Source organism: Pyrus communis, chromosome 9, assembly GCF_963583255.1.
Source record: "Pyrus communis chromosome 9, drPyrComm1.1, whole genome shotgun sequence".
In the NCBI taxonomy this organism is placed as follows: domain Eukaryota; kingdom Viridiplantae; phylum Streptophyta; class Magnoliopsida; order Rosales; family Rosaceae; genus Pyrus; species Pyrus communis.
The window spans coordinates 7,761,328-7,781,881 of NC_084811.1; the positions used below are offsets into that span (position 1 = coordinate 7,761,328).

At 37.2% G+C, this 20,554-nt stretch overlaps 3 protein-coding genes across 3 annotated transcripts; 2 read left to right on the forward strand and 1 right to left on the reverse strand.

Moving 5' to 3' along the window:
* Positions 1–299: 299 nt before the first annotated feature.
* LOC137744311 (uncharacterized) lies at positions 300–728 on the reverse strand. The gene has a single exon (XM_068484151.1). The coding sequence runs from the start codon at positions 726–728 to the stop codon at positions 300–302; it is 429 nt and encodes a 142-aa protein (XP_068340252.1).
* A 5,823-nt stretch (positions 729–6,551) lies between these two features.
* LOC137744312 (uncharacterized) lies at positions 6,552–7,138 on the forward strand. Its single transcript, XM_068484152.1, has 2 exons — positions 6,552–6,897; positions 6,999–7,138. The coding sequence occupies exons 1-2, from the start codon at positions 6,552–6,554 to the stop codon at positions 7,136–7,138; spliced, it is 486 nt and encodes a 161-aa protein (XP_068340253.1).
* Positions 7,139–7,243: 105 nt separating this feature from the next.
* Positions 7,244–7,780, forward strand: LOC137744313 (uncharacterized). Its single transcript, XM_068484153.1, has one exon. The coding sequence runs from the start codon at positions 7,244–7,246 to the stop codon at positions 7,778–7,780; it is 537 nt and encodes a 178-aa protein (XP_068340254.1).
* Positions 7,781–20,554: the final 12,774 nt, after the last annotated feature.

A 20,554-nucleotide genomic window follows, 5' to 3' on the forward strand; every position in this document is an offset into this window, starting at 1 on the left:
CTAACAATCGCCTAACGAGCTTGGAGGATACCAAAACAATGCTCCACATCCTTCCTGCACCCCTATTGACAGCTTGCAAAATGTTTTTCCTTTGCAGTTCGTGAACGTGGCACTGTTTTGACAAATGTTGACCACCTCGGGTAAATGTCGTCTGCTAGGTAGTATGGCCCGTTGTATATACGTTCGTTGACGCAATACGTGATTTTTGGTCTCTTTCCTTGCAGGACATTGTTGAATACTGGGGATTGGGCAAGGACGTTGAGGTCATTTTAAGCTCCCGGAACCCCAAAAAAGGTGTGCTAAATCCATGTATCAAAAGATGCCAACGCCTCCAAATGATACTTTTTGCTCATTTTTTTGTCCCCATAAGCGTCTTGCCATGCACTTGGACAATTTTTCCACATCCAGTGCATACAATCGATGCTTCCAATCATCCCAGGAAAACCTCGCATCTCGCCCTTCTTCAGAAGCCTTTGCAAGTCCATGTCAGTAGGCGTCCGAAGGTACTCTGAGGTGTAGATATATTTGATTGCTCCGTAAAACCTCATTAGGGACTCAAGAATGGTTGATTTCCCCATCCTCGTTATCTCATCCACTTGGTATGCAGATGCTCCATATGCAAGCATTCGCAAGACAGCAGTAATTTTTTGCTCTGGAAGGAGACCCATAACACTAAAAGCATCATTCTTTTGCACAAAGTAAGAATCATGGTTACAAACAGCAATCATGATTTTGTTGAACAAATGTCATTCCATTCTAAAACGACATCTAAAGTACGTATTAGGGAATGCACTATTACAGACAAAATAATCGTCCAAGAGTTCCGTACCTCGTCGTTGCCTGCTTCTATCAAGATTTCCAGAACGGCTGGACCTACAAATTTGACCCATAGCTTGGATGACTCGACGAGAATGTGAGGTTCTTGTCATTCTTGCTTCATCATCTCTCCTTCTACGCTCCTCATAATCTTCCCTCTCATTTTGGGCCACTTGAAGATTGAACATTCCTTTTGATTGGTTAAACAATTCTTCCTCTTACTGATCGATTTCCCACATCATCCTTGAGGAAGAAGAAGACATTGTAAGAAAGAAGCAGAAACTATGAATAATGATAGAGATTTTGGTGAAGAAGGAAGCAGAAACTATAAATAATGATAGATATCTTGAGAAAATTGGTGTGAGATTTGTAAGGATGGATGGTGGATTATATGGAGGATTCAGAAAGGATTGGGTTGTAGATAATGCCACGTGGCATGCCGTCATTCGTTAAAATCTGATGGAAATCTATCCTCAAAGATTGTAAACATATTATGACACGTGGCACGACGTGATTGGTTAATAATCTTATTGGAAATCCATTACCAATAATTGTATTTTCGGATAATGACATGTGGTGCAATGAGTACGATTAAAAATCTTATCGGAAATCCATCGCCAATAATTGTCTTTTCAGATTTTATGACAAGCGACGCAACGAGAACGATTCAAAATCTTATCTGAAATTACAAATAAAATTATTTTGGAGTATTTAATAACTTTTTAGATAATGATACGTGTCACAACGAGAACAGTTAAAAATCTTATCCGAAATGACAATTAAAATTATTTTGTATTATTTTATAAATAAAAAAATACTAATATTTTATTGCTTATTGCTAGGGCTATTGAAGTGCAATGGTGGAGATGCAAAAGGCTATTACTGTTCATTAAGGGCCGTTACTGTTCATTGGATGGATAACATAGTGTATTGCCTGGGGGGAGGGTTCACACGCTGGAACTGTTCTAATGAATAGAAGGGGAGAAAATGTAGAAAACAATTAGTTGTTTCATGTATTCTTAAAGGGAAGTGTTATTGACACTTCAAAAATCTCATTCTACACTCCTCACAAGTGTATTTTTCTTTCTAAGCATAGAAAGTTTGGAGTATAGAATGAGAAACTTGGAGTGCCAATAAAAATTCCATTCTCATATATATATATATATGAGTACAAATACACAGAATAATTATATTACTATGAATTTAATCTAGAAGATTAGAGTTGAGGATAAACCTAATTATCATCATACAATAAATATAATCTGTAAAATGAACTTAATCCCTACAGTCAACCTAATATAGAAGATTACGAAGAAATTTTAAGGAGTGAGACAATCTTGCTAATACCTCCCCCCAACCCTAAAAAAAAACCACCTGAGGGTCGCAAACTAGGCGACCACTGGTAAACAAGTTTGAAACATAGAAGCCAATGGCACGACTTGCGGGGAGGCTTGATGAACACATCAGCAGGCTAATCAACAAAGAGAATGAAATGAACACGAAACTACCCAGCGCCATTTTTTCACGAACAAAGTAATAATCAAGTTCAATATGGGGAATGCGAGCATGAAAAACAGGATTAGTAGCCATATAAGTGGCATTAAGGTTATCACAATACAGAAGCACTGGAAACTGCAATGAGATGCCAAGTTCATAAAGTAAGTAAGATAAACATATTGTCTCTGCACTGGAGCGAAACAATAAGCATTATTTAGACTCGGTGCTTGAGCGAGCAATAGTAGGCTACTTTTTGGAGAACCAGGAGATAAGATTGGAGCCCAAATAAACAAGGTAATCACTTGTCGAACGAAGAGTATCCATACAACCACCTTAGTTGACATCAAAATTGGCACAAAGACAAGCATTACGAGGTTGAGGTGTAAACAGGAAGCCATGATCAATAGTCACTTTGACGTACCAGAGAACGTGCTTAGCTGCAATAAAATGAGGAGCTCGTGGAGCACTCATGAACTAGGCAATGGTATTAACAACATAGGCAATGAGAGAGAACAACAGTCTATTGAAAAAAAATTTAGAACAAATTATTTTCTTATTATAGTGGATATTGCTCTTTCACAACTGATAACAGGTTTGAACAGTTAAAGGTTTTTGAATCTATTTTTGGTTTCTTGTTTGATGCACTGAAGTTACTTTCATTGGATAATCAAGAGCTAAAAGAAAGTTCTATGAATCTTGAAGCATATTTGAAAGACAGGAATACCATGGATGTAGATGGAGCCAACTTATGTTTCGAATTATAGGTTTTGCAAATGATGTTACCTGAAGAAGCATTTCTATCTAATAATCCTTGGACATCCATGGAAATAGCAAACTTTGTAAAGGAAACTGATGTGTCTTAATGTCTTGATTACTTATCGTATATTGTTGATTGTACCCGTGACCATGTCATCTGCAGAAAGAAGTTTTTCAAAATTGAAATTATTAAAATCTTACTTGCGGACCACTATGACTCAAGATAGGCTAAATGGATTAGCAATCTTATGTATTGAAAATGATGAGATTGAAGACTTTGAATATGATGATATAATTGATGATTTTGCTTCAAAAAATGCAAGAAGACGATTTCTTAAAAGTTGAAATTTCAAAGAGCTTTGTTTGGAGTAGTTGTATATGATTGTACTTTTGATTGTCAGGGTTTAGGTACTATGTCCCCCCTCCCCCCACCCCCGGTCTCCCCCCGTTGTATATTTTCTCAAGTAATATGATATAGGCGTGATGGCCTAGCCCCCCCCCCCCCCCCCCCCCCCCGCGGTCCCCAAAAAAAAAAAAAAAAGAACTTCGATTGGGTTCTAACCTTCATTAATTTTTTTTTTTTAAACATATGTTTCCGTATTAAAAAAATGGGGACATTTTGAGCTTTCACACTGGATACCAAAAAACTCTGGACCGACTCTACTTCCTACATGCCATACTAAATCTATTATTCATATTCTCAAGGATTACTGCAGAGTTAGGCGTATTTGTGACATTATGGATATCCCTGGGCAGTTGCACAATTCGTTTATTCTTGGTATTCAAGATTGGATGATGGATAATCTAAAGACAAGAGCAAATGTGACTAATGGCTATGATTGGAATACTTCTTTCATTTTTACATGTTGGGACTAATGACTATGACTGGAATACTTCTTTCATTTTTACATGTTGGTTTGTGTGGAAGTGGAAGAATTAACAGGTTTTTTTTATAATGATTTTATCATGGCTTTGGATCCAATTGGCTATAATTTTAAGAGCTGTTTCTGTTTTAAGTTTCTGTTCATTCTTCTAATAAACCTAATAGAAGGCTGAGCTTCATTACTTGGGAACCTCCTAATACTGTTTCGTATAAGTTTAACGTTGATGGTTCAAGAAGGTATTCTTTCGGTCATATTGGTGCAGGTAGAGTGCTTAGAGATCATAATGGTGATTGGCTAGGAGAGCCTTCTACTAATTTGGGAAAAGGGGATACCATTGATGCTGAGGCATACAGTTTATGCTTTGGACTACAACTTGTGCTTGACAGAGGTGTTACTAGTCTCATAATTGAGCTGGATTCCATGTCCGCTATCACTTTGTTCAAACAAAATTTGGTTTATAGCTTCCATCCTCTTGATACTATTATGATCAGATGCAAAACATTGATGAGTCAATTGGTTAGATGTGAGATGAAGCATGTTTTCAAGGTGTAGAATTATGTTGCTCATCAGTTGGCAAATTAGAGTTTTAATACGGATCTTGGCAACTTGTCTTCAACGATCCCCAGCCTTGATTAAATCTTATGAATGATATTCTTGGGGTTGCTAAGCTGCGTTTTGTTTGCATTGATGTTAAGTTAGGTTGTTTGGGGTTTTTCTTCTCCAAAAAAAGTTTTTCAATTTCTTGTACTTTTTAAATTTTGCAATGAGCAATAGACTAATATTTTACCATTTTGAACGGGATGAATGTGTTAATCTCTTATACAAATATTATGAAGTAACGAAAAAATGACCATTACTCGCCACTGCATGACCACAAGGGGTGGGGTGGTTCGGTTTGATACAAAAAATATACCTAATCCAACTAGTACTTAACAGTTCGTTTTGAATCGATTTTGACCAATACTACTATTGAAAACAAACCGAACAAAACCAAACCAAATCATTGTTAATCAACTTGTTTCGGTCAGTTTAAGCCTATTCCAATACACCAATAAGAAAACACTCAACGTTTCAAGAGTTTTAATTTTATAATGGCTTATTTACAACAACACCTCTTAAAACTCTTCATTCTCAGTTTGGCCCCTTAGATCAAATTTTCTCATTTAATAAAACTCAAATTATGTCTCTCATTGCCTCCTATGGTCAAAGGTTGTCAACATTTCCGTTAAAAGGCTGATGTGGATTCCTATATAGGATTCTTTAGACGCCAGTATATTATTCTTACAGGTCATCTCCTAAAATATATATAGGACCCAACTCCCAATAAGATTATGCCACATGTGCAATAAATCTGATTATAAATCTGCACTATGCGTTAGTATTTAACAATAAGAGATTATTAAGTAAATAAATAAAGAGATGAAAAAAATAAAAAATAAATTGATTAGCCTGACGCACCCAAATCAAACCCACATAAAAATTTAATAGATCTAAAGTAATGTGGAGCGAATTTTAAGTTTTATTGAGACGACTTTCAAGTTTCTGGGGTCGAAATGGGAGCAAAATTGAGTCCTAGAGGGCAAAGTGAAGCAAATTTAAGTTTCACAAAATAAAGTTGCGACTTTTGAATTACAAAGAGCATAGTGAGATTAAAATTAAATTTCAAAGATAGCTAAAAATAAGCCTAAACTTTAGCCGTTGTGCAAGATTTTTGATGCTGGTTTTTTGTTCACTTCCACTAGTTTGATTTTTGGTTATGTTTGGAGCAAATACTCGGTAACTAGAAAGAATAGAACTGATTTAAAGAGAGAATTTCTAAAAGGAACTAATTTTATAGACCTCTGATTCAAGTGATCATTTACTTCTGTCCAGTGAGTTGTTGGGGTTCTTAAATCCCCACCGAGACACCATGATGGTTGTAAGTGATTTTGACCCATGAGTCCATGACATCCACAAGATACACCCTCGAGAAGAGGAAATCGACGTCTAAGAGCTGATGGGACACAACATTGAAGGAAACAAGATAGACATTAAGAAGATAAGACAAAAGAAGGAAAAACGACGTGATAAAGGTAGATGACGATTGTAAATAAAAGAAGAACAAGAACTTTAGAATTAGTAGTTAGACTATCTCCAACCCTTGGCCTAAAACCTAAAATTTTTAGCCCATAAAATTTAGGTTTTAACCTAGAAACAGCTTTTCTGCTCCAACCATTATGGCCTAAAATTTTAGCCCTAAATTATTAAAGAATGAATTTAGGCTTTTTTTTTTTTTTTTTTTTTGAAAAAAAAATTGTAGACTATCCTAAATTAATTTTATAAACACAAAATACGTGAAACACACAAGACACACATAACACGTATGAAGCAAATAGAAAGCACATGATAGAGATGTATAACACACCAAACATGTGAAACACATGACACACACGAAACACATACCAAATACATACAAAACACATGAAACGCATGAAACACAAACGTTCAATCATCCTCTATATAAGCATAGGTTGAATATCTAACCATCACGCAACATATTCACCAATCTTCCAACTTTTAAAGTGTTTTTGTTTCCTCAAAATCATCAATATCTCATCAATGGGTGATAGAAGAAGGCGTAGCTTGACAATGCAGATGGCACAATACCAAGTAAGTCTTGCAATTGCAGATGCAAAAATGAACCATGAAGAAGCCGAATTTGTGAACTCGCTTATGCAATATGAGCACCATGTCGAATCTAGATATTGTCACGGGCGTTCATTTGTGCAGCATGATAGAGAAGAGTGTCATGACCAGATGATGAAAGATTATTTCATCGAACATCCGAGACATCCTCCTCATGATTTTTGGAAGTGGTATCGGATGAGGAGAGAGCTTTTTGAAAGCATCTTGAACGCAGTTGTCCATCATGGCTACTACTTTGCAAGGAAGATAGATGCTGTAGGTTAACAAAGTCTATCATCTCATCAGAAGCTCACATCTACATTTCAGATCTAGCTAATAGGTGCTCTACAGACTAAACTGACGAATATTGTTGACTTGTAGATAATACTGCTATTGTGAACCTTAAGTGCTTTTGTAAGGCAATTAAAGCCATATATGAAGCCATATACCTCCGCAAGTCAAATCGTGAATACTTGAAGATGCTTCTACGCAAGGCAGACAAAGAGGCTTCTATGGCATGATAAGAAGTCCCAATTATATGCATTGAGAGTGGAAGAATTGTCCTATTACTTGGGCTGACCAATTCACGGGCCATCACAACAACCCAACCATCATGCTCGAGGCTTATGGCGTCTTACGATACATGGATTTGGCATGCATTCTTCAGCGCTTCTGGATCAAACAATGATATCAATGTTCTTTGGTCTTCTCCTCTATTCGATGATGTTGTTAATGGATGGGCACCGGAATGGAGGTACAAGGTAAATGGTAAACGGCATGAGCTAGGTTACCACTTAACTGATGGTATTTATCCTAGTTGGCCTACCTTTGTGAAAAGTTATTCTCATCCCGATAATGCGAAAAAAAAATTATTTTCGCATAAACATGAATCTTACAGGAATGATGTGGAGAGAGCATTCGGGATCCTACAAGCTCGATGTGTCATTGTTAGAGGGGCTGCACAATTGTGGAATGTGGAAGACCTCCATTCAATCATGATAACGTGCATAATTTTACATAACATGATTGTGGAAGATGAGTACGTAGAAATTGAAGAAGACTTTGGAGAAGATGTGGATGATGACCAACCAACATATGCGAGAGCTATGGCAAGAGATATTGAATATCTCTCTGCAACCACTTACGAGACCTCGACAAGATAGGGTCACACTGAGTGAGTATATGAGATGTTTAAATAGAATTCAAACTCCTCAAGGTCATGACACACTCCGCAAGGATTTGGTTGAGCATATATTGCGTTAAGAAGGAGAACGTTGATGATGGATAATCTTAAGTGTATTAAAGTGTTAGTGTTGGTGTATTAATGTGTTCTTGTGTTAAATTTAAGTGAGCTATGTTGTTATTTTACGTAATAATTTTAAGCGTACTATGTTGTTATTTTCTAGTAATAAATTGAAGTGTCTTATTGTGACAAATCTTTTGTCTAGTACGTTGTCAAAATTATTCAAGACCGTTTGAATTATTTAGAGCATCTATTGTACATCAAAGTGTGCAACAATAAGTACAATAATTATTGAAGGCCTCTAGATTAATAGAAACAATAATTAATAAGCCATAAATTTAATACATGCAATAATTAATAAGTCATAAACGACAATTAATAAACCACATAAACTTAATACAATCAATAATTCATAAACTACATAAACTTAATAATGATATCCACCATCTTGACTTGGTGATGGACTTGGGATATAGCCTTGAGATAATCAAGATCTTGAAATATACTCCTTGTGGCATGCCTTCGCAAAATTTCATTTTGCTTATCATGTAAGAACTTCTTCCTCTCTGGAGTGTATTTGTTGAGGTCCTCCATCATGAAATTACATTCGAACCTTTCTTGCTCTTTATCCCCTTCGTGCGTAATGGCCAAACGCCTTCGGCTGCTTCTTCCTCCCGAGAGCTATGGCTTTCGGTCAATCTTGCAAATCTGGTAGCAATTTATGCACTAATCAGATCTTGGGACTCCTCTTTTCTCTTTGCTTCCTTTTGCTTATCTCTTCCCCAGACCTTGCAAAAGAAAAAGTTGGGATCACTTCATCGAGACCTTCATTGACATCATTTGTATGTGCGGTTTCACTATGAAATAATCTTCCCCATTGTTGGTCCGCATCGGTTCTCCACCTCGGACAATCTTTGAGGACGTTCCAAGCATGATGCAACTTAAAAGCTTGATTTTTTTTGTGTAGTTCTTGTCTTGTAAATTGTCATTGCTTTGTCACCCTATGCAAGAAATACAGAAAAATAATTAGTTGCAAAATAATATTATGTACATGACAAATAAAATATCAACAAAGAAACTCACAACTTCTACAGCACTCCTTCCATTAACCATGTCAACCATGGCTCTCTCCAAGCTTCCCTTCCATAAAGTGCATGTTTTGTTGATAACCTTCCACCGATCGTAAACACCACCACCTTCCCTTCGGTTGGCGTTAGAGTTTTCATTGAACTTATCAACGATTTTACCCTACAAAACCTTTTTATTTTGATTCATGCCAATGACACCTTCTTCACTAATAGAAACCCATGCCAAGCATAAAGCAACATCTTCCTCAAAGGTCCAATTACGACCTCTAATATGCTCTTTTGCCATCTTGAAAATTTTGGAAATGGGAAGAAATGATAGAAAGAACAATTGGAAGAATTGTAGGAGAAAAGTGAGTTTTATGTGGATGTTTGAACATATGTATTTATAGAGTTTTTGGATGAATTTTGAGTTAAATAATTTTTTTTAAATTATTTTAGCCATTGGATTTAAATTTGGGTCATTAGATCTTTTTTTTATAGTTAAATTTGATTATATTCGATCCTAGTAATTAGATTCAATAAATATATAAATATAAAATACAAAAAATTGAATGTAGGCTGTTGGATCAACCAACAACCTATTTATGTAAACCCTTGGATTAAAAAAAAGCAGTTGGTTCTTTGGCGCATGTGGCCAACATGCCCACATGGGTGGAGCCATGCTGGTCTCAGTCTTGGTGTGTCGCCCGCATGGGCCACATCTCCTAGGGGAGTCTGGCGCTCAAGTGCCATGTTTCAATCTCAATGATGGGGCCCACACCATTTTCTTGACTAAATTTAGGCTGGTTTTTGGCTTCTTTTTTTAGGTTTTAGGTTCAAATTAGAATTTGGGTTGGAATGGATTGGGGGAGAATAGAAGGGGAAAAATAGGTTTTAAGCCATGGGTTGGAGTTAGCCTTAAGAGGGCATCTGGTTGCTACAGCGAAGAAACTAAGGAAGCAACTTTAAACTCACGCTGTAGAGAAACACACTCACAACAGAAAACTCTCACACCGGAGAGAAAGGATTCTCAGTTTGCCTCATTTTAGTCATATGCTTTCTAACTGATTTGGCCTCGATGTAGCTTGTGTGAAGTTGGAGAAAGTTAATCTACTATCCCCTTTCTCTTTCTTGCTTACAGTCCCATATCGACATCGAATCATCCAATGGCAAAACGAGCAACCAGGTAGTCGATTTGCTTCTATTTGTTGTAGTTAATTTAATTTAGGTTTGATTGCTCTCTCTAGTCTCTTCCACCTCCCCAGCTTCTTTGCTTATGTTTTTTGCAATTTAATTTAGGGTTTAGTTCTAGCTAACATGAATGATGAAGCAGTGATTTGTTAGGTCTTTTCTCAAACAGTGTTTAATTGGCAACCAACGAACAGCTGAAGGTGAAACACAGACTTGATTCATCACGAAGGTAATCATAACTCTCTCTCTTAACACAGATTCAATTCATCACTAAGGTAATCATAATTCTCTCTCTCTCGCTTTCTCTCTCTCTCTCTCTCATTGTTAAAGGTTCTAGCACAACATGATGAAGCAATTTCAGTTTTGGGGTTTGAATTAAGGCTCTAATTTTAATTATTATTATTATGAGATCCGTGAAGCAATTTCAGTTTGGGGTTTTCTTTATCATGGTTTGATTGGCAACGCATTATGTGAGCTAAAACCAAACATAGAAATCATTTGCAAGGGTTTTGAGTGTTACACCAAATTTCTCATTTTCTTAAGTCCTCCCTCCCTGTTTTCCCCTCTCCCTTGCTCTCTCTATATGATTAATACTGTGATTGATACGAATACATGTATCTAGTGGCGGATCCATATTTTAAATATGAGGGTCTCAATAATCAAAGTCAAAAAATTTGTAGACAAACATAACATGGAAAAATTAAATGATAATACATTTTATTCATAAATCATACTTAAAACAACTTTATAAGCTGCAAAATCCTATTTGTAAATATGCTATTTGGACCGAACATAAAACATATCAATAATGAACTTTAAATCTCCATCAATTCTCGATTCACATTAATTTAATAAAAAGAAAATAAGACTTGGCCAGAATGGCGTTGTTTTGGGCCAAGTCATTTTAAAAAACATTAAAAGACATGGCCAAAATACCATCATTTTGGGCTAAGTCACTTTAAAAAATCTATTCTTTTTCGTGGTTGTCTTTTCCATGAAGACGCTGACGCCAATGCATAGCTGGAATTTAGAGCTAGAGCCAGAGGCAAGAGGCCCAACCTTATACTTTAGGAGCCCTGGGAAAATTCAATCAAGGATTTTGGATCGCCCAGGTCCCTTTACAAACACGCTCTACATGTGTCAGTGCATTGCATACATAATCGATGGAGGTTGTTGGCAATGTATTAAAAGCATGAGGCGTGGGCGAGGCGAAGCCTTACAGGATTTAATTTTTTTTTTATATATATGTTTTATATATTATACATATAATTGTATAAAAAATAGTACTATGTAAAATAGACATCCATTCTCAAATTTTCATTCAAATCCAGTCATTCAAAAGATAATATCATTTAAATTCATCATTCAAAGGTAATATCACCCAAATTCATCATTCAAAAGGTAATACAAACAAAGAAAACAATCATTCATCCAAATCATCTTCATATAAATCAAAATACAAACAAAGATATCAATCATTCATCTAAATCCTCTTCATCTAAATAAAAGGCAACATCATCCTCTTCATTACCAACTCTAGATGAACTTGTTGGGTATGTCATCATTTCATCAAAAGAATCTTCCGAATCATATTCCACATTTCTTCTAGTTCTACTTGAGGATTCTTCATTACCCTGTTTTCTTTTGTATGTATTAGGACCCCAAGGTTGAGTAGGCTCACGAGGAGGAGGAAGAGGAGAAGACTCTCTAGGCTCTCGAATGTATGAGCCACCTTCATAAACCGGGGGTGGCACATTCCTTACGGCCTCAACACTATACAATAACTCATCCTCAAGCCATGTAGGATCTTCTGGAAGAACGGGATCTTCTATCTCTGTTATCCATTCATCATCGAAGGCAATTTCTTCCACAACAATAGGATCATACTTCTCCATCCTTTTCTTATTTCTTTGTTGTAAAGCCAAATTGTACTTGACATAGGCTAAAGCATTAAGCCTTTTGTGTTCAAGCCTATTCCTTCTTTTTGTATGAATCTACAAATAAATCAATTCTATTATTCAAGTCTAATCATCTTAAGCAAAAATGACACTTAAGATAATAATAATATATTTACTTACCATTGAAAATGTGCTCCAATTCCTCTCACATCCCGATGCACTACAAGTAAGGCTTAGAACTCGGATAGCAAACTTCGTAAACTAGGGTGTTTTATGCCCAAAGCGTTCCCACCAAGCCGCTAAAAAAACAATATTGTGAGGTAAGTAATTTAAGGGTTAATGATAAAAAGATATTAACAATTGACTAATTAAATCTTACTTGGTGTTCGTTTTTTCCTAGTTTGCATAGCCATAGAATCTGCAAATGGACCACACCTGTTAGTAAATAAATCCAATTGAACATCGGCCTCTTCACGTTCTTTTCCTTTCCCAAGCATCCTATCCATGCAAGTAAATAACCCATTTCGTACTTAATCAGTATTTGAGAAATTATCCTCATATTGAAATTATGGGTTTGAGTAATAGGCCGCCGCATGTAGTGGTTGATGAAGTTGATCGTCCCATCTACGATCTATCTTTCTCCAAATAGGCATATATTTTTTCTCCACTTTGTTAAGATTGCTTGCAATTTTCTCTTTTGCGGCATCCATCAACTCATATATAAAACCCATGGGGAGTCTCTCCTCCGAATCAACCTCTCTCAAAACACAAACAAGAGGAAGAACACCCTTAATGCAAAAGGAAACTCGACCCCAAAACTCACGATCATATAACACATGATGCTTAGCCAACTTTGCTTCACAGGATTTTGCATAGGTACTTTCTGATCATTCTTGAGAGGTAAACAAAGCAACAAGATTTTCCTTTTGCTTTTGTAGCTTTTGTAGTGTAAGGAAAGAAGTGGCAAACCTAGTGACCGCCGGACGAAGAATTTCTGAATTGTTAGTGTACTTTCTCATCAAAGCTAGTACCCATTGATGAACATATACATACTTTGAAATACACCTAACACGTTTGAGTGTGTCATCAAACCATGCCATCCTAGAAATATCTTCTAGCATCAAATCAATGCAATGAGCCGCACATAGAGTCCACCACACCTTCTCTTTCCTCTCCATAAGTTTTGCTTCAGCATTCTTGTAGTTCGAAGCATTATCGGATATAACTTGAACCACATTCTCCTCCCCAATTTCTTGAATAACGTCATCCAAATAGCCATACAACAAATCTCCATTCTTAATAAAGGCCGATGCATCAACCGATTTCAAGAACCAAGTACCTTATGGGCTATTGACAAGAAAGTTGATTAAACACCTACTTTCGACCATCCATCCGACATAATAGTGCATCCATATCTCTTCCAAGCCTTTTGATGTTCTTTCATCATACTTTGTACATCATCAACTTCTTCTTTGAGCATCCAAGTTCTATATTCATGGCTTGTAGGAGCATCAAAGCCGGGACCAAAATTGGATACCAATTTCATTGCATTAACATAATATTCATTGTTTGCCGCATTGAATGGAATGTCACTAATGTAGAACCATCAGGCAAGTGCTCGGGATGCTTGCCTTCTTTCCTCTTTTTTGAAAGGTGTATTCAACGTGGTTTGACGAGCTTCCGATGTAACATACCTATCAAGTGGTCCCCTTGACCTAGGTGGTAGAAAAGAATCGGTTTGTTGTGAATGTGTGGCACTCGCACTCCCATTCCCACTACTTACATATGGTGTCCTTGTTGTGCCCATATTGACACTTTCACTTTCTTCTCCACCACCACGACACAACTCATGACTAGCTTTCCTCTTTTCTTTAGTTCCCATAACATTAGCAAAGCATTCTTCCTTCACATTGGGTGGGACTTTTTTACAACTTATCATTCCTCCCGAACTTACACCACCCAAGTGATGTTTGAATCTAGAAATTGAACCCGTGCATTTGTGGTTACAAAAAACACAATAGAAGTGCTTGGTGATAGGATCCAAATCTTTTGTCCATTGTCAAGCAAAATCTTTCTTAGAAGAAGAAGCCATATTTTTCAATGCCCTAAACAGTAAACATTAGATGAATGCATACAGTTAATGAACCAACAATTTATTAATTAATTTATATACCAACAATTTCCAACAATTTATTAATTAATTTATATACCCCCATAGTCCCGACTACTTAGGCCTAGCATTTTGCATTTAGAAATGTTTGGGTTCAGCTAATTGTATCTAAGTGCCAATTTATGGCACACAGTGTAGCATTAAATTGTTCATGTATCTAAGTGCCAATTTATGGCACACAATGCAACATTAAATTGTTGAGAAGTTCTATATTGTATTTGTACCTGGTTCTTCTAGTGGCTTTCTTAGTGGGTTGGTTGTGCATCTTTCATTGGTTATCTGATTCTCTCTCTCTCTCTCTCAACTGATGTTCGCATTTATATACCCCTGTTTCGTAGAAAGCTTTTCAAAAACCTTCCCCAAAAAACTTCTTCACTACATTCAAATTTTCAGTCAATCTTAGTTAGGCAGTACACAGAGGCAGATTAATAACTTTTCTGTCTAACTATTAACCCCTCTATTATGGCAAAACCTTCCCCAGAAAACAAAATCCCTAATTTCAGAATTTCAGAAACCCTAACCTTGGGGATCTTGCTGACGGCGCTGGGGTTGGGCTGACAATGCTGGGGTGGCGGCGTGGCGACCAGACCGGTGTTCTGAGCTTCTGGCGCACGGGAGAAGAAGAAGCTAGAAGGCAGAAGGCAAAAGGCAGAGGCAGAAAAAGGGGATTGAATTCGAAGGTATGGTATGAAGACTGAAAATCCTTACCCAAACGACGTCGTTTTGGGTTTGGATGGTTTTTTTTTTTTTTTTTTTTTTTAAAAAAAAAAAAGGGTTTGACAAGGCGTCCAGACGCCTTGAGGCACGCCTTCGCCGCCTCGACGTCTCCGGCGAAGCATTTTGCCTACTCCAACAAAACTGAGGCGTTTGCCTCTCCACCCAGCCTCAAGGGCGCCCTAGGCGCGCCCCGAGGCGAGTTCTTTAAGACATTGGTTTTTGGTGATGTCAATGCTTACACGGGAGTTAAGGTTGTGTTGTGTCTTCTCTTATTTCCACTATGACAAATTATCACTATGTAACGCATTAGAGCACCAGATGAGTACCGGAAAAAGGAGAAGCTAGAGGCTAAACAAAGTCACAAGGCTATGAACAACAATAGATATGTAGCCTGTCGTCCGTCACCTAAAAAGAAAAAGGCGGCCCATCGTAGGTATCCCACTGTGGGACAATGGCCACGGTCAAATTCCATGCTTGAGCAACAAGACCTTTTTCCTAAATGTCTTTTCTTTTGAACCTATCCTAATGGTGTTAGGGTTCCAGTGTTCGACAAGCTTGTTGACTTTGAAGCGTTTTGGGCTGAATTGGAGTGGGACAAAATTTTCATAGAGGAGAAGCTAACTCAAGAAGGAGGCGACTAAGCGGTCGGGAAGGGAAAACCGCCAGGAATGAGCTAGGAGAAAGACGGCACCCTATCATCCTGACTTTGGAGAAGTGAACCTATCCTTGAAGTAGGTAGGAGGTTAAGGACTTAATTAGTTCCATCTGTGCTCTGCTGTGGTAGTGTGCTAACTAGCTACCTTAATTTCTAGCTAAATAAATAGTCCGGACTACTCAATAGTACGTGAAATCAACGGTTAAGATTGCCTTGGGGAAATACTATTTTTTGCTTACTCGCCAATCTTATGGATAAATGAGTAGTTCAAACTATTAAAGACTTACCTTGGAATGACTTAGAAACAAGCGTTTTGCAGCCTTTACTAGATGAAGGATGTCGAGAAGAATGGGGTTGTGACCGCTACTTCACCGGCCACCAGGCATTTAACATTCACTGTGTAAACACTCTTGGAGAATCACATCAACTTGTTGAAATCACTCATTCAAATCCAAGGACAATCCATCCCCACATGTGACCTCTCACAAGTATCTGTATCATCAAGCTTTCTCTTCTTCCCAAAACTCTCCAATTTCTTTTCTTTAGTCTTCCAAGTACTTACCCAAGCAAAGTAACCGCATGAGTGGTGCATTCCTTGGAAACATGATCTAATGAAGGCATAAAGACTCAAGCTTATATTTATAGTCTTCGAAACTTGAATCTACGGACATGATTACAACTACCGTTAGATGCTTTATAATGGCCTTATCCATTAACATCTTCATTGACTTCTGATTGCCAGCACCTTCCTTAGTCCTCATTCGATCCAACATGGTTAGACCAGGTGGAATTGTAACTAGTTCATCAAAACATTTGGTCGTGTATAAAAGCTCTTACTACTCTCCAGTTAGGTGTTGGTGTGGGTATGCGTTAGCAAATTCTGATTGTCGGGCCTTCTATCCTATTATTCAGAGAATTGCCAAATCTTCTCCAGCATGATGTCGTGTTTACTTATGAAGTCAACGAAAACTGCTAGAGTACCATATCACCGCACAAGGGCCAAGTCAGAGATACTCTCGGTCTTACCCCATAAGTGTAAGCGAGCCTGACCTCTATCGTCTTTGCTACTGCTTGAACATTGCAAGAGCGTTCCATCTCCTTGATCTCGTGTATCCTATTTCAACATAAGGAGAAACATATATACCTACAAAGTTAACTGGTTTGACATGATGCACAAGGGGGTTTAGAGATCCATGAGATGAACACTGGCACGGTGTTCAAGCGGTTGCAGAGACGGTAGAGGTCGTGCTTGCTTACCCTTACAAGGTAAGAGTGAGGCTATATGTGCGAGACATAGCAGTTGCAGTAGGCAATCCTTACACCTTTCGAATACAACCAAACATTGTCAAGAAAGATGAAAACACGTCATGCAATGAAAGGAAGATAAATGGTTACATACTTACCTGTCTAGTGGCATCGCTACCCCAGCAGTTTTCTTCGACTTCATATTTAAGCATGACGTCATGTTGGAGAGGTTTTGACTGTTGGAGAATGGTTCTCTCAAAAAATAAGATTGGATGCCTGACAATAAAAAATTGTTGGCACCAATACCCGACCGAAGAGGAGCAAGAACTTTTATACAAGGCTATAAATGTTTCAATAAACCCGTTACAATTCCGTCGGCCTAACCATGTTCGATCGAATGAGGACAGGAGGGTGGAATCAATTCGAAGACAATGAAGATGTTAATGGAAAAGGCCATTGCTGAGCGTCCACCGGTGGTTGTAATTATGTCTGTGGATTAAAGTTTTGAAGACTATAAATATAGGCTTGGAGTCTATGTTCCTTCACTATATCATGTTTCCAAAAAATGGATCACTTATGTTGTTACTTTGCTTGGGTGGGGAACAAAAAACTGAAGAAAAGAATGAGGCGCTATTCGATTGAGAAAAATTATCAAGGGATCTAGGATACCTTTCATCTACTATATTGCCTTTCCAATTTTTGGGGTGCAGAAAATGTGCAACGTAACAAATGAAGATGTTTATCTGAAGAAAAGGTGTTGCATAAGAACTAAAGACATCAATCAAAGTGATACAAAGTAACCAAGTCAAAATGGCATCTCATGGATTATAGTTTGAAAAACAATGTTGTTTCCGAAAGATCCTTTGATATATGTACTAATTGGATCATGATTGTTGTCAATGTTAAGTTATGACTCATGTTTTATGGTTTGTATGAAATTGAGATTGTGATGGATGGCTGTTTCCTTATCTACTGAACTCTTTTTTATTGATATTGAGACTATGAGCATCTCCTCTACCTCCATATATCTATATATATATATATATATATATATATATATATATTGTACATAGTGTTTAAAATATTATTATCGGTGGAAATATCGATTGATATATCGTTATCGGTCTTTGATTAATTTAAAATGGCATTGTAGGGAAATTTGCTCAAGGCAACCAATATCGATATTGATTCTATAAATTCACACATTAATATTTCCACTGATATTTTAAACATTGTATCATATATAGGTGGAGGTAGAGGAAGAGGAGATACTTACAATCTCAATGTCAATAAGAAGGAGTTAAATAGAAAAGAAAATTAGGGGTGGGCGTGGTTCGGTTTGGTGCAGTTTTGAGTGAAACCAAAACCCAAACCACAAGTTTTTGCAGTTTAGTTTGGTGCGGTTTTGAGGCTAAAACCGAAATGAAACCAAACCATTTGGTTCGGTTTGGTTTGGTTTTAAACGGTTTTGGTTTGGTTTCATTGTTTGAAAGTGTTATTATGGTTACCTAGTTATATCTCATTTCATCCAATTCAATAAAAAAAATTTGGTGTTCGAAAAAGCTATTATGATTACCTAATGCATTATGACATTACGAAAAATAAATTGTTCATGCAATTCAATAAAAAAGTTTTGGTGCTTCAACTTACTTTGCGACTCTTAAAAAAGACCGGCACAAAAAATCACGAAGTGAAAGTAATTGTAATTTACCACTAACCTCATTGTCCGGTTGAATAAGCAACTCGCTGATGAACTGGTAGATCGATCCAACTCGAAAGCTAAGCTCCCGAAGGTGCTGAGTGTCGATTTTTAATCTCTCACTTTCATCGACAATTGTGGCATTGGCTGTCTCTACAAAATAATCTTGTAACCTATGAACGAAGCAAGGGATACTAATTCATAAGCTGCTTAATGATATCGAAGAATAAATATAAGAAATGCACTCAGTTCATATTGTCTACTTCATGCACATCATGCTACCAATGTGCCATATCCATCCTCCTCAATAAACCAACCGGAGATGCCACATTCGCCTCAAGAATATCTTCTTGGACAGTTCTGCATCCTTTCCAACGCACTACGAATCTTGATGAAAGAAAAGATAGAGATTATGTGGAAATATTATGATGTGGTTGAGTCCATACTAAATGTATGGACTTAATGAAATAACCGATTATAATTTAACATTGTGGTTTCGGTTTCGATGCGGTTTTCAAAAGCCAAAACCAAAATCAAACCGTTTCCTACGTTGCGGTTCGGTTTCAAAACCGAAACCGTTTCAAAACCACAAAACCAAACCGTTCGGTGAGGTTCGATTTGGTTCGTGTTTCGGTTTCGGTTTTTGGTTCCAAGTGCCCACCCCTAAAGAAAACAGTAGGCATCTCAATCTCATTGTCATACATATCATTTGACAAATCATATAATACGAGTCATAACTTAACAATGAAACCAATCATAATGAAATCTAATTAATACATATATCAAAAAAGCTTTCGGACGCGAAATTGTTCTTCAAACTATAATTCATGAAATGCCATATTTCGATTTAGTTACTTTGTAGCACTTTGATTGATGTTTTTAGTTTTTATGCATCACCTTTTCTTCGGATTAAAAAAGATTAGACCGTCGTCATGTGTTACATAATACTTTTTCTTCTTCCCAAAAATTGGAAAGACAATATAATGGATGTAAGGTATCCTAGATCCCTTTATAATTTTTCCCAATACATTAGCACCTAATCACTACCCCGTGAGTTCTTGATTAGCCAAACCTCACCAGAATCCATATCATCAAGCTTCTTCTTCTTCCCTAAACTCTCCATTTTCTTCATTCTTCTAACTTTCTCAACTAAGCAAAGTAACAACATGATTGGTCCCCTCTTTGGAAACATGATCTAGTGAAGGTACATAGACTTCAAGCTTTTATTTATATTGTCTTCGAAACTTGAATCCACAAAAATGATTACAACCACCATTGGATGCTCAGCAATTGCATTTTTCCATTAACATCTCCATAGTCTTCTAATTGCTTACACCCTCCTTAGTCCTTATTCGATCCGACATAATTAGACCAGTGGAATAGTAACGCGTTCACAGGAACATTTATAGTATGTATAAAACTCCTATTACTCTTCAGTTGGGTGTTGGTGTGGGTATCAACAATTTTTTATTATCGGCCCCCAATCTTTTTTTAAGAAAAACATTATTCAGCAGCCAAAACTTCTCCAACATGATATCGCGCTTACATATGAAATTGAAGAAAACTGGTGAAGTAGCCAAGCCACATCACAAGTAAGTTAGTACATAACCATTTATCTACTTTTCATAGGATGGAGCATTTTTATCTCTCGTCTTTTATCTCGCACGAATACTCTCGATCTTACCCCGTGAGTGTAAGCAAGCCCGGCCTCTATCATCTTTGCGACCGCTTGAACACAGCAAGAGAGTGCATCTCGTCGATCTCTAACCCCCTTGTGCAACATGTTGGACTAGTTAATTTTGTAGGTATATATCTTCCTCTTGTGTTAAAATAGGATACACAAGATCAATGAGAGATGAACGCTATTACAATGTTGAAGCGGTTGTCGAGAAGGTAGATTGGGCTCGCTTACGGTAAGACCAAGGGTATCCATGCGAGGCTTGGCCCTTGCAGTAAGCAATCCCTACACCTTTCTAATACAACCACACCCTGCCAAGAAAAATAAAACTGCTTCATGCCATGGAAGGAGATAAATGATTATGTACTAACTTA